This window comes from Lepisma saccharinum, chromosome 23 (assembly GCF_977018435.1).
Source record: "Lepisma saccharinum chromosome 23, izLepSacc3.1, whole genome shotgun sequence".
In the NCBI taxonomy this organism is placed as follows: domain Eukaryota; kingdom Metazoa; phylum Arthropoda; class Insecta; order Zygentoma; family Lepismatidae; genus Lepisma; species Lepisma saccharinum.
In genome coordinates, this window is record NC_139251.1 from 55380368 (window position 1) to 55392435 (window position 12068).

General features: G+C 38.7%; 1 protein-coding gene across 1 annotated transcript in view; it reads left to right on the top strand.

Moving 5' to 3' along the window:
* The first annotated feature begins 7941 nt into the window (after positions 1–7941).
* Positions 7942–12068, top strand: part of RagC-D (Ras-related GTP binding C/D) — a 30529-nt gene continuing 26402 nt past the window's right edge. The window contains exons 1-2 of the mRNA XM_083109990.1: positions 7942–8091; positions 11600–11757. Of these exons, the coding sequence (XP_082966116.1) occupies positions 8089–8091; positions 11600–11757 (161 nt within the window). The 5' untranslated portion in view covers positions 7942–8088. The remainder of the gene's footprint in view (positions 8092–11599; positions 11758–12068) is intronic.

The following is a 12068-nucleotide window of genomic DNA, read 5'->3' on the forward strand; positions in this document are numbered from 1 at the left end:
CCTTAAATAGTATTAACTCTTGCAGTGCCATCTCGCGTTATGACTTATTGAAACCATGTCGTCATATTGGGCGTAGAATGTTAGATACTGAACTGAGATGGATATTATTGTATACAACAGGCAAGCCTTTTATCGTAATCTGAAAGAGGTCCAAGCAAGCAAAAATGAAGGAACGAACGAAGAGTTATAGTCCACGCGCTAGCTACGTTAACGACGGGCTGGCTTTGAAGTCCACGGAGCGCGCCCACCAGCTGCAACAATCACATTCAACGCACAGTGTTGCCACACATCTACTCTATACCACCTTGTTCCTTCCGCGCACAAGCACCTTCCCACGGTCTCCACATTGAAGTTGCACAGTACGGCAACAGCGTATCCGCAGTCATGTGACAGACTCCACGTGGAGTAGACGAGCAGAATGACATCTGCGCCCATTGGCTGAATTTGAGTGTGATAGGACGAAAACAAGTCGCCCTCTGTTTATCCCCACCCACGTTCGTGGCTTCGGCTTTCTTCAGTTCTTTGATTTGATTTGATTTAGTTTATTTTACTTCGAGTGTTGTGCCTCTTGGCTAATTTGCGAAGATGGGGATGAGTGATGAAATGATGAAATTGATGAATGGACATTCACAAACAACCAAGCCCGACCGGGATTCGAACCCGGGACCCTTGGCGTCGCAGCGCGATATGCTAACCACTCGGCCACAGGGTTCTTCAGTTCTTGGATGTTAACTAGATATACGTGTGGACTTTATCAGTATCTTGGTCATATTTGCAAAGAAACCTCAAAAGTTGATTGGTATTTGATGTATAGTGACTAAGCATGTTTCATGTTTTCTTTATATTGAATATCGCACCCCTCAAATTTCATTCCCCACCTCCTCAGCTCCCCTTCAAAGTTAATCCGGGCGCCAACACCTTAAACACGAACTTACACCTCCGAAAATAAAAAAAAAATCTGGATGAACCAATATTTAAAATGATATTATATTGCCTCCCCCCACACACATCTATACCTTCGTAATTAATTGATTATGAGCTCAATATCCGATGTGCAGATCTCATTTATTCTAATCTAGTCCCGAGTAACTTTCGTTGGTATTGAGCAAGCTTGAAATATAATCCACTTCCTTCTGCAGTCTAGAAAAATGGACTATGAATATGGAACAGAAGATTGGATTGGATTAAGATTGGATCTGACACTATCTGCAATTATTTTGTGAAGCCCCTCGCCAAGCATATTGTGTGTCATGCGAACCCTGGGTAAAATGTCACAGAGGCACGCCACTGGAACCTAGGGTTTACATCGAGATATAATATAGGGGCTATCCCATAGACTAATCGCAAAGATGAGAATGAGTGATAATGTGCTGAAATTGCTAAAGAGTCATTCTCAAAGAAAATCCATGTTTAGTCCGGAATTTGAACCCAGGACCTTTAGCGTCGTAGCTTTGAATGTTACAGATTCGAGTATACTACTGTACTTTCTTACATATCTGAAGATCTGATAGCAATGTAATGAGCAGTGGATGCAAATACAACATATTTAAAGTAATATAGATAATATGAAACATGTTGGCAGTAATGGATCATTCTGCAGGTTCAAAGCAGAATGCGCATCACCACCATATTTGGATAGCACAGCAACTTCCGGTTCGGTCCAAATATTTCTGTATGGGGGTATTTCAAGTTCGTACATGTGGCTTTCTTTCTGGCTTTGTGTGCCAGATGAAATGGATGCCATACAAGCACTTCATGACGAGGAAAAGAAGAAATATTTCATTGAAGTCGAGGATTTCTTAGATACACTGAATGAACAACTCAGAAGTAATAAGGGATAATTCCAGAATGACATCGGTTTTGCCGCCCGCTGTTATGTTTGGCGATATTTGTACATGTTTAATTGAAAATAACCCACACAAGGCAGACGCTCAAAGCATGTAAATCTTTGGATGACTACATTTATGTTTCAAAGTGGATAAGTGCGAGATGTACGGATATTAGGCTAAAAATGCGGAAAAATATGTTTGTTTTGTTGTAGCTTCAAATAGAGCAAATCAGATATGCTCGTTATCTCATATCCCCGATGGCGCAGTGGTAGCGTCGTCGCCTTGTAATCAAGGGGTCCCGGGTACGATACCCGGTGGAGCCACATAGTGGTTCGGATCCCACTTTAAATCAGGGTTACTAAAGGGCCAGGAATTATAAATGAATTCAATTCCGGTCCAGGAGGGAAAATCAGCAAGTGTAAATGGGTTCTGGACCGTAAGGAACCTCTTTATCTGTAACGTATTTCAATTCGGTCCAGGAACCTTTTTCCGGTTCAATTTAAATACGGTCCAAGAACCTTTTTTCAATGAAACAATACGCAACTTGGACCGAATTTAAATTGTGCGAGAAAAAAGGTTCCGGTCCTGCAGCGGAACCCAATGGAAACCATTAGAATTTACGGGTTACTGAACCTTTAACAACCCTGCTTTAAACTGTAGGTCCAGTCTCGATTAGTCTTACTGAGTATAAAGTCGACTTAGAATACGAAATCAATCAATCAATCAATTAATTGTTCACATAGCGGTCTCTATCGAAGTTCGATGGATCACCGTACCATGCACATGCAAAAAGAATAACAAATTTATTTCATTTCATGTATTCAACGGGAACGTAATATGTAGCTTAACTGACTAAGCAGTACAGTACGCACGGTCCTTACACCACATACGAGGGTCACTATTTATATTTTGAGCCTAACAATGAAAAACAGGAATTTGGCATTGAAAACTGCTTTATTGTTTTTCGAAGTATTCTCCTTTATGGTCAATACACTTTTGCATTCGTTCGAACCATTTGTCAAAGCAGTTTTTCCAATCTTCTTGAGACACCTCCATAATATGGTTTTTGAACGCATCAACGGCGTCTTCCGCCGACGAAAATCGTTGTCCACGCAATTTATTCTTGACAATTTATTCCTCTAAAGGCACAGTTGCCACATGACCAGTTTTCCCGAAAAAAACAGGCGACCATTTGTTTCGATGTGCTTCGAGCGCGAACAACTTTTGTTGGATTGGGTTCATCTTGAAACACGCATACAGTCGACTGCTGTTTACGTTCCGGCTCATATGCATATATCCATGATTCGTCACCTGTTACAATCTTATATACGTCTTTTGAAGCACCACGATTGTATTTATTGAGCATTTGTTTGCACCAATTGACGCGAGCGTCTTTTTGAGTTTTTGTCAAATTGTGTGGGATCCAACGAGAACATACCTTTCTCACAGCTAAATGATCACGTAATATTTTATATATGCTGGTGGAACTAATGCCTATGGTTGCCTCAATCTCACAGTATGTCACATGACGATCTTGCAGTATTAGGTTTTGCACAGCATCAATGTTTTCTTGAACAACAACTGATTTTGGACGACCTTCGCGAATCTCGTCGGTGAGCGAATGGCGGCCACGATTAAATTCGTTATACCAGCGTTTCACAGTGGCAAAGGATGGGGCTTCATCGTCAAATGTGGAAGTAAGTTGATCGATGCACTCTTGTCTTGATAATCCACGTCGAAAATCGTAAAAAATCATCGCACGAAAATGTTCACGAGCTAATTCCATTTTATTGTTGTCGCGCAATCTCCAAGGCAACATAAACAACACAAATGAAGCTATTGACAAAACATTTGAAGTACGTTATGGTCAATAATGCCAGACGATTCCGTGCAAACGTCAAATCGCGCCTAACTTCAATCAGTGTTGCCAAGGCTCAAAATATAAATAGTGACCCTCGTATCTTTTCTCTTTTAAGACAAGCAATATTTTTCTTGTCTCTTAAACAGAAAGAGAAAATCGACCATTCAGTGATTTCACTTCCCTGGAATAAAGAGCCTGCCGGTTGCTTGTGGGCTCCCAATTTACAATTCTGACAGCTTGGACCCAATAATTTCGGCATCCTGTATCTCAAAGAAATATCTGTGAAAGATTATTTCATCCTGATCGCACTTTACATCCTACTCTCACACACACACATTCATTCCTTTCCTGTGGCACAATCTTAATTCCCTTAGCGACATGTAATGAGTTTACGAGTCGGAAGGTTTCATGCTAAAACCATGGCGTCTGCGCAAAGAACTTTCTTCCCTTGGATAGTCCCTATGATACGGGGGGGGGGGGGGTGGATGTTCCTGGGTAAACAAAAAATAACCGATCAGGCAATTCAATTATCGAAGGCGGGAAAACAGCTTCCGGTTTGATGAAGTTCCCAATATACCATACAGAATGGATGCTGGTTTTAACTAGTGGCTAATCTCCGACACTTGATTCATCCACCCACTCCTGAAGTCTCCCTGCAAATTTACCTCAACATCCATACAGGAATTATGAATATATGTGTTAAAAATTTTACCTCATTGAGACCACTGTCGAATAATTGTTGTGATTGCACTTGCAGTTAATCTACGTTTAGAATTTCAAATAATAAAACAAGAAAATATATAATTAATCTATAAGAAAAAACCTGTAACAAAGAATATGAAAGGAATGCGGTAGTGAAATAAAAACCCTCAATATTAATTGAAGTGTAAAATTCAAGTTACCCCAGTACCCAGTTACTCGTGCATTCCCGATTTTTGTTTTTATACACGGAAGTTTAAGTTCAAGACCTGTGATACAAGAGATGTTACTGGCCTACCTACATTAACTATTTCCAATTTCTCCGGAAAAGATCCCGTTCCAAATATTTTCACACGCAAATATTGTATTATATCCATTGCCTTTAACTTCAGTAAACGCAGCACTAGCATGAATACTAAACCACTAATAGCTAAACAAATATTCAATTCTCGAATCGCTACAACACGCATTCAATTCCCTGCGCCAATCTTCTATTGCGGTTCCTTCCTGCTTGACACAGAATTAAATTCCCTATGGATGTTGAAAAATTCCCTTTCCCAGCTAAGTATTCCCTGCGATGCGCGAGGTTCTATAAGTTTGCATCATTGCGCTTTTTGTTTATATATTTTACATTCAAACATCTTTTATCATTATGATCATTATTAATCTAAAGAGGGAGGAAAAGCAACTTAAATTACCTAATATATGTGTACGTATATATATAATTTATTTCTGATAGCTTTCCCTTTTAAAAATTATTCATTTCTGTGAAAGAAGTACTCTCACTGGTTTTGAAGGCTACAAAGAAAGTAATCACGCATTTTAAAATACAAGAATGAAAAAAAGTAAGCATATAAATAGTTTAATTACTTCATTAATCGATTGATTAAACTGTTATTTGACGTCGCTTTTCTGCCAGTTTTGGCTAACCACTACGAGTGATGATATGACATTGATGAAGGGACATTTACAAAGAGCACCCATGCCCTGGCCGGTATTCGAACCCTAGAGCTCTGGCGTCGAAGGGAGCTGTGCTAACACTCCGCAACGGAGGTCGGCAACGGAGGTCGGTGTAATTTCTTGAATTTCTAGTTCAAATTTTAATTTATTTAATTACCTTCATCTTCAATATTAAAGTTTGTTTTTTTTCCTTTGACAATATCTGTTGAAATAGCAGAGATCAGGAAGACAAAAGCAAATGTAAAATGAGAATTAACATAGAATTGGTTCGCAAATGTTGTTCAGATTTCCCTGTTTCTCGCGCATTTTCAGATGTATTTTCTCTACTTTCCTTTTTAATACGTAATTTGTGAACCCAGAATTCTGTTTCCTGAGAAATTTCCCTGTCGTAAACAACACAGCTCCTACGATACAATTACAAAGGCCATCGGGGAAGAATGGCAGTTGGCAGAAGAGGGTGCCAGCCGACGGAACGGCAAAGACTCTGGGTTGGAGAGTGCGACGGATGGACTCTCTCCAGAATGAGGTTACCCTTGCCAAGGAATCACCGCGCCTGGGAAGCAGTGTTTCCTTCCCCTCCCTCCCGTCAAGGGATTTAAAGGGAGGCGGTGGAATCTCACCCTGACGTCACCAGATTCTACCAGCTGGAGAAAAACCCTCACGGACATTCCGCGGCAAACAGTTGAAAACATTCGCGCGCTGGAAGCAAAGAAATATGTGAATCAAAGATTGGTTCGGAAGAATATTGCGAAGAGAAAAAAAAAACTTTTTAAAAAAAATTATAGCCTGGTAATCTCCGATTACCTAGGTGACCCAGAGTATACGCCGCTGATATATATATATATATTAACTGAAGAAAACTGTCGTTTACTGCAGGAAATTTAAAAACTCCTATTGAAGAAATTGTCGTGCAAACCCGAGTGTTCTAAACGCAGGGCGCGAAATCCAGGGGGGAATTTCCCCACACCAATCTCTTCCGGGGATGAGAGGTTTTTTTTTTTAACAAGAAACATAAATAATTAATTTGGGATTTGAGTATATGTGACTGGAATAATATCGAAAACGTACAAAAGGAAAGGACATCAAAGAGCCTCATCTCTAAGGACACTGAACACAGCTATCCCCAGAACACAGAATTAAGACCCACTTGTTATTTCTTCTCCATTTCTCATCGGCTTTCGTTAGCAACCGCGAAGTATATAAATATATTAATAAAACACGTATTAGTATTTATATGTGGATTTTTCTTAATTTTTGTCCCTCCCTCCTTAGGCAAATCATTGTTCATAGCATCAGTAGTAGCTAAATTAAAATCTTCAATTTGCAATTACATTTTGAATGAAGGACTGTCGATATAATATATTGTATAATTTAATTTCATTATTTAATAATTGACTCTTATTTAATGACATTATATATACGTGTGTATGTGTGTGTGTGTGTACCTAGATATATAGTGTGTGTGTGTGTGTATACCTAGGTATATAGTGTGTGTATGTGACTGTCTGCTGCTTCCCCTCACCAATCTGCAATGATAAAAATTGCAAAGAAAATATGACGAAAATAATTGTAATTCCAGAAAAGACATTTTTATAACAATAATTTCTTGCCAGTCAGAACCTATGTATTGGCAATGAACAAGGCTGTTCACGTGTTCAGCCATTGACTGTTACCTTACCAGTATTGCTTTGTCAGCCTAATGAAAAGCCTCTACCGAGTGGCTGAATTATAGTAAATACTGCTATACTGTTGGGGTATAATTCATATCCAACAAATCGAGCACACATTAATTTTGCACTGGAAGTTATAACAAGAAACTTGTTTTACGCAGTAAGAAATGACTGTCGCTTGCACGGCCCATGCTAGTTAACGGGACGTGCAGAAGCCCTGCCTGCACGCATTTCTAAAGGATGACGTCAGGCCTGTCTAGTCTGTGCAGAGGACGTTTTCAAATCTGTGACGTAGGAGGTGAATTTCAGCAGTGTTTGAAGGCGTGTTTCTCGAGAACCAAAACAAACATCGCCGAGATATTTTGCACATTTCAGTTTGGTGTCATTATCAGTAAAATGAATATATTTGAAACGTTTTTCATGTCATAGTGGAATGTCCAGTTGCGGCAAGACCAAGAAACAGAAAAAGGTGCAGAGATCAGTATTGGAATCTATCTAGTGTACGTAGACTTATCAAGGAGAAGAAATTTTACCATAGATACTTATGAAAGTTCTTGAGGTGATTTTAGATTTAAGAACATTCCTGAAACTTAGAATTTGATCGGAAAATTCGGAGGATAGATCATCTTTGTAATATGGAGGGCCATATCCGCATCTGAAGTTTTAGAGAGAAAGTACGGAACAAGAACTGTGAAATAAAACTGCTAAAATTATCCATGCTCTCCATCAATTGAAAGCAACACAGGCATTAATCGGAACCTACAAGGACAACAGAAATAGAATGACAAGAGAAACTGGCCAATCTCTTGTATCTCACTGGCTAAAGTGCCTTTATGTATTCCCATTAAAGAGAAATGTAAGGTCTGTAGCATGTGAGTTCCGGTACGATCACATGATTTTTGTACATGTGTTGTTGCAACTGTGAATGTCTTGTGCAAGGGTGGAAAGGGCCGAAACTACCGAAGTCACTTTTAAAAAAGTTACGTTGAATTATATTTTCTAAAATAGACAATACCACATAAGATTTTTTCAACCAAGATCTTATCTCTGTCCTGCTTATCGTGTGACCATGGTAAGTATAAAAAAATATGTATTTACTTGTGGAATTTACAAACTGTTACATGTATAAAAATGTACTTCGTCAGGTTGAGGATCTTGACATTAGTAAAATGAGTAAGAAAATTTCTACATATTCTGACTCCTGACCTGTGATAACATTCTTGCCATGTGGCAATTAAGATGTCGTTTGAGTAAAGCAAATTTCCTACACAGTGTAAAATTACAGAGAAGAGTGTCTGCAATACGCCCCCTGTCATTAAGATCAGCTGTGAGTGATTGTACTAATTGTGTTCAGTCGTTTTTTTTGGAACGACTTGAGATGACCGGACCCCTCTCCGATTTTCGTCATATTTGGCATACTCGCTAATTGAGGTCTCCTAATCACGAATATGAAGTTAAAATTATCGGAAACGTCTAGAAATTGCAAAACTAGCGAAAATAAGTCGTTAGTTTTCGGAATGGAAACTGTCGATTTTCTCGAAATTTTTTGTTTCACAACCAAATAAATATTCCTGACTACCACGACACCAAATTTTAACTATGTTTGCCTAACCTAACCATGCGCCAATGGTTCGTGGGGCTAGCATCAATGGTTCACAATTATTTCCAATTTCTAGATCCTGATACTACCACGACACCAAATTTTAACTATGTTTGTTGCCTAACCTAACCACGTGCCAATGGTTCATTAGGCTAGCGTCAATGGTTTGCAATTTCTAGACGTGACAGACAAATTTTGGTAAATGTTTACTATCCTTCGGACACCTATAACTTCTGAGTTTCGTCAATGTTTGACATTTGTACTTACCTATCTGCTTCGCGGATCATTTTTTAATGTGTATTCACGTTTTTTTGATCATTTTTTTTTTAAAAAAAGTGTTTTTGTAACTAAAGAATGTAAGTTTCCGCAAATGGTTTGTGGGGTTATATGTCAATGGTTCGTGGGGCTATGCGAGAATGGTGTGTGGGGCTACGCATATTTTTTTCGAAACCAATATTTAACTATTGGAACCTATTGTGACCCTACCTAACCTAACCTTACCGGAAATGGTTTGTGGGGCTATGTATGAATGGTTCGTGGGGCTATGCGTCAATGGTTGAATTTCCGCTATGAAACATTCCTACATCACACAAAACACCTTCCAGATGTTAGACAATACTACAGGAACTTATTACGGTAAGTAGTTTCTTCTGTAGAAATGAAGAAATCTGTCCGAAGGATAGTAAACTAGTACCGGGAAAACACCTTTCACTCGTTCATTTCGTCTTGTTTGACATTGGTACTTACCTATTATGCATTGCCAAACATTCTTTAAGGTGAGATTTTGCTTTTCTCACGAAAATAATTTCAACTTGCCACATTACGAGTAATTATTGTTTTCTTCCTTTTTTCACTTTCGTAAGGCACAATATGGCGGGCACAGCTTGACGCGTCGTGGATCATTAGTGAGTATGCAGTGTTTCCAACCTTTGTAACCGAAAAATACCTGAATAGCCCCACAAACCATTTCTGGCAAGGTTAGGTTAGGCAAGCATAGTTAAAATTTTGGGTATAATTTAACAATACAGGGAATTTCTCCAATTTGTTTGAATTTTCGGTTACTTACTAATTTGGGTCTCCTAATCACGAATCTGCACTTAAAATTTGGCGCTCACGTATAAATTTGGCGCTTATTTGGGGGCAGGTGAATCCGGCCACTTTCTAACATGCCCTTAACAGGGAGTCTATAGATATAGGCGGGAAGCCGGAGCGGAGGCGGGGCCGCGATAGCAGTTGGGGGCGGTAGGTCGATTACCCCAGGGGCGGAGCCCGGAACCGGCAGGAAATTCGGAAATCGAGGGTGTGGAAATAAGAACTTAATTTCGATTATTTTGCTATTTCCACGTGTGAGCGCCAAATTTTGACTGCAGATTCGTGATTAGGGGGCCAAAATTAGTGAGTATGCCGAATTTCAAACAAAATGGAGAAATTCCCTGTATTGTAAAATCGCTCCAAATTTTGTTTCTAAACCAATGTGATATAGCTTTAAAAAAATCACCTTCACTACTTGCAAAACAACGTCGTGGTTGGGAACACTGACAGGGGGTTACGTCATCAAACGTACGGAACATCCGGTCCACGTAGAGGAAGAATGGCAATTGTGCATCGGATATATATTTCTCTTCGAAAATACGTGAATTCCTGGTCCAATAGATTCAACGATGAAAGAAAATACCTCCATGAACTTTGAAAATGCCACAGAAACTCATTTCCATGCTTATAAGGTAAGCAAACATTCCATCATGGTATTAATCTAAAGATGTGTAATGGTCAAAATAGTGTTTAATCAATAATGTCATTCCCTCTAGCCTAGTTAACATGAATGTGGTTGATAAAAATGATTGCACATGCATAGACCTTATATCTTGAATGCATTTTGATGTATTTGTTTTTTATTCTTCTCTGAGTTGATTTTGATGACAAGAAAAATTAGTAAATTGTTTACCTCAGTGCAGAGTGGTTAGTACAGTGGTGCTATGACCCCAGGGGTTTCAGATTTGAATCCAAGCCTTGGCATGGTGTTCTTTGTGAGTGTCCCTTCATGAATTTTATCATATCATCATTCATCTTCATCTTCATGATTAGCCAAAAGTGATAGAAATGAGAAGTAAAGTCAATCAAGAGAATAGTATAGTGATGAAGTAGAAAAAAAATATTCAAGCTTTGTCCTGGATTCCGATATAGAGTTCTTTATAATGTGCTATGTAGTCCACTCCTCCATATGATGGTAATGCAGGGTGCCTACTCACCGGGAATTATACTTGAATTTTTATCATGGTCCTAGAGTGGCCACATTATTTGAAGAAGGGAGCATGAATACTCCCAACACATTACATCAAAAAATGTGTTTACAGTGGAACCCTGATTTTACATTTTCCGGCATTATACATTAAATTCTCATTGTCCCAATCAGTGGCGTAGCGTTATAGTACGCCCAGCGTTCCCAGATTTAAAATTTTTAAAATGCGTAAATGCTGTAAATATAAAACTAAAAGATCAACACAGTTTTCGTCAAATAAGTTGCTGAAGTGCTCGTGGTAAAAGTTCAGCCTGTGGCTGCTCTACCACTTAACCCGCAAAACTATTCTTTTTTTATTAATATTATTTTTCGTTATTACCTAACTGCTTAATATTGTGTCAATGGAAATGTTTAGCATTCATTTGAAAACTCTTAACTCCGAGTGGTCTCTGGACAAAATTATTTTAAAATGTTTATCATCATTCTCAAGATGCAAGGAACAGTGGTCTGAATTACTAATCGGCACTGTTACATCAGTTGAGTGTACGATAGTTGGATCATCCGCCCATTTTACATTTTCCCACATTTTAAGTTGTTTAAACTTAGTCCCCTGAGAGAATCGAGGTTTCACTGTACATGCATGGTAACAACCGTAAATACAACCTTATGAGAAATTAGTTTTGTTAGATTAATTGATGTATTATAGCTTTACAGTGTATTACTATATTTCATTCCTTCCAGTCATTTGAGCAGGATGAAGATGACCAATATCCTGGAGGGTACGACGATGGATCTTTCCCCAAAGATTTTGCCTATGGCCTCTATGACCAAGACAGTGATGGCCCAAGTCCGCTTCCAAGTGAACAGAAACCAAGAATATTGCTGATGGGACTTAGAAGGTAAATTGTCTGTGTATGTGTAAGATATAATCATGATGACTGGTGGAGCGATCTGTCTTGGAAGTCATGTATTTCTGGACATATGTTCATATGGATATTTTTTTTCCTTGTCCTGTCAGGAATTACCTCTTGAAGTTTGATCCCACCTGTATATACAATTTTATTTTGTGTTAATTTATTTTGAACTATTTTTGATAAACTTGATTCTCTCTTGAATAGCAAATGCAGATTGATAACGTTAAACTTGGCCTTTACCATGTTAAATTGGAAATTTACATTAACTTTTTTTGGAAGACCTGGAAAAGTCTAAG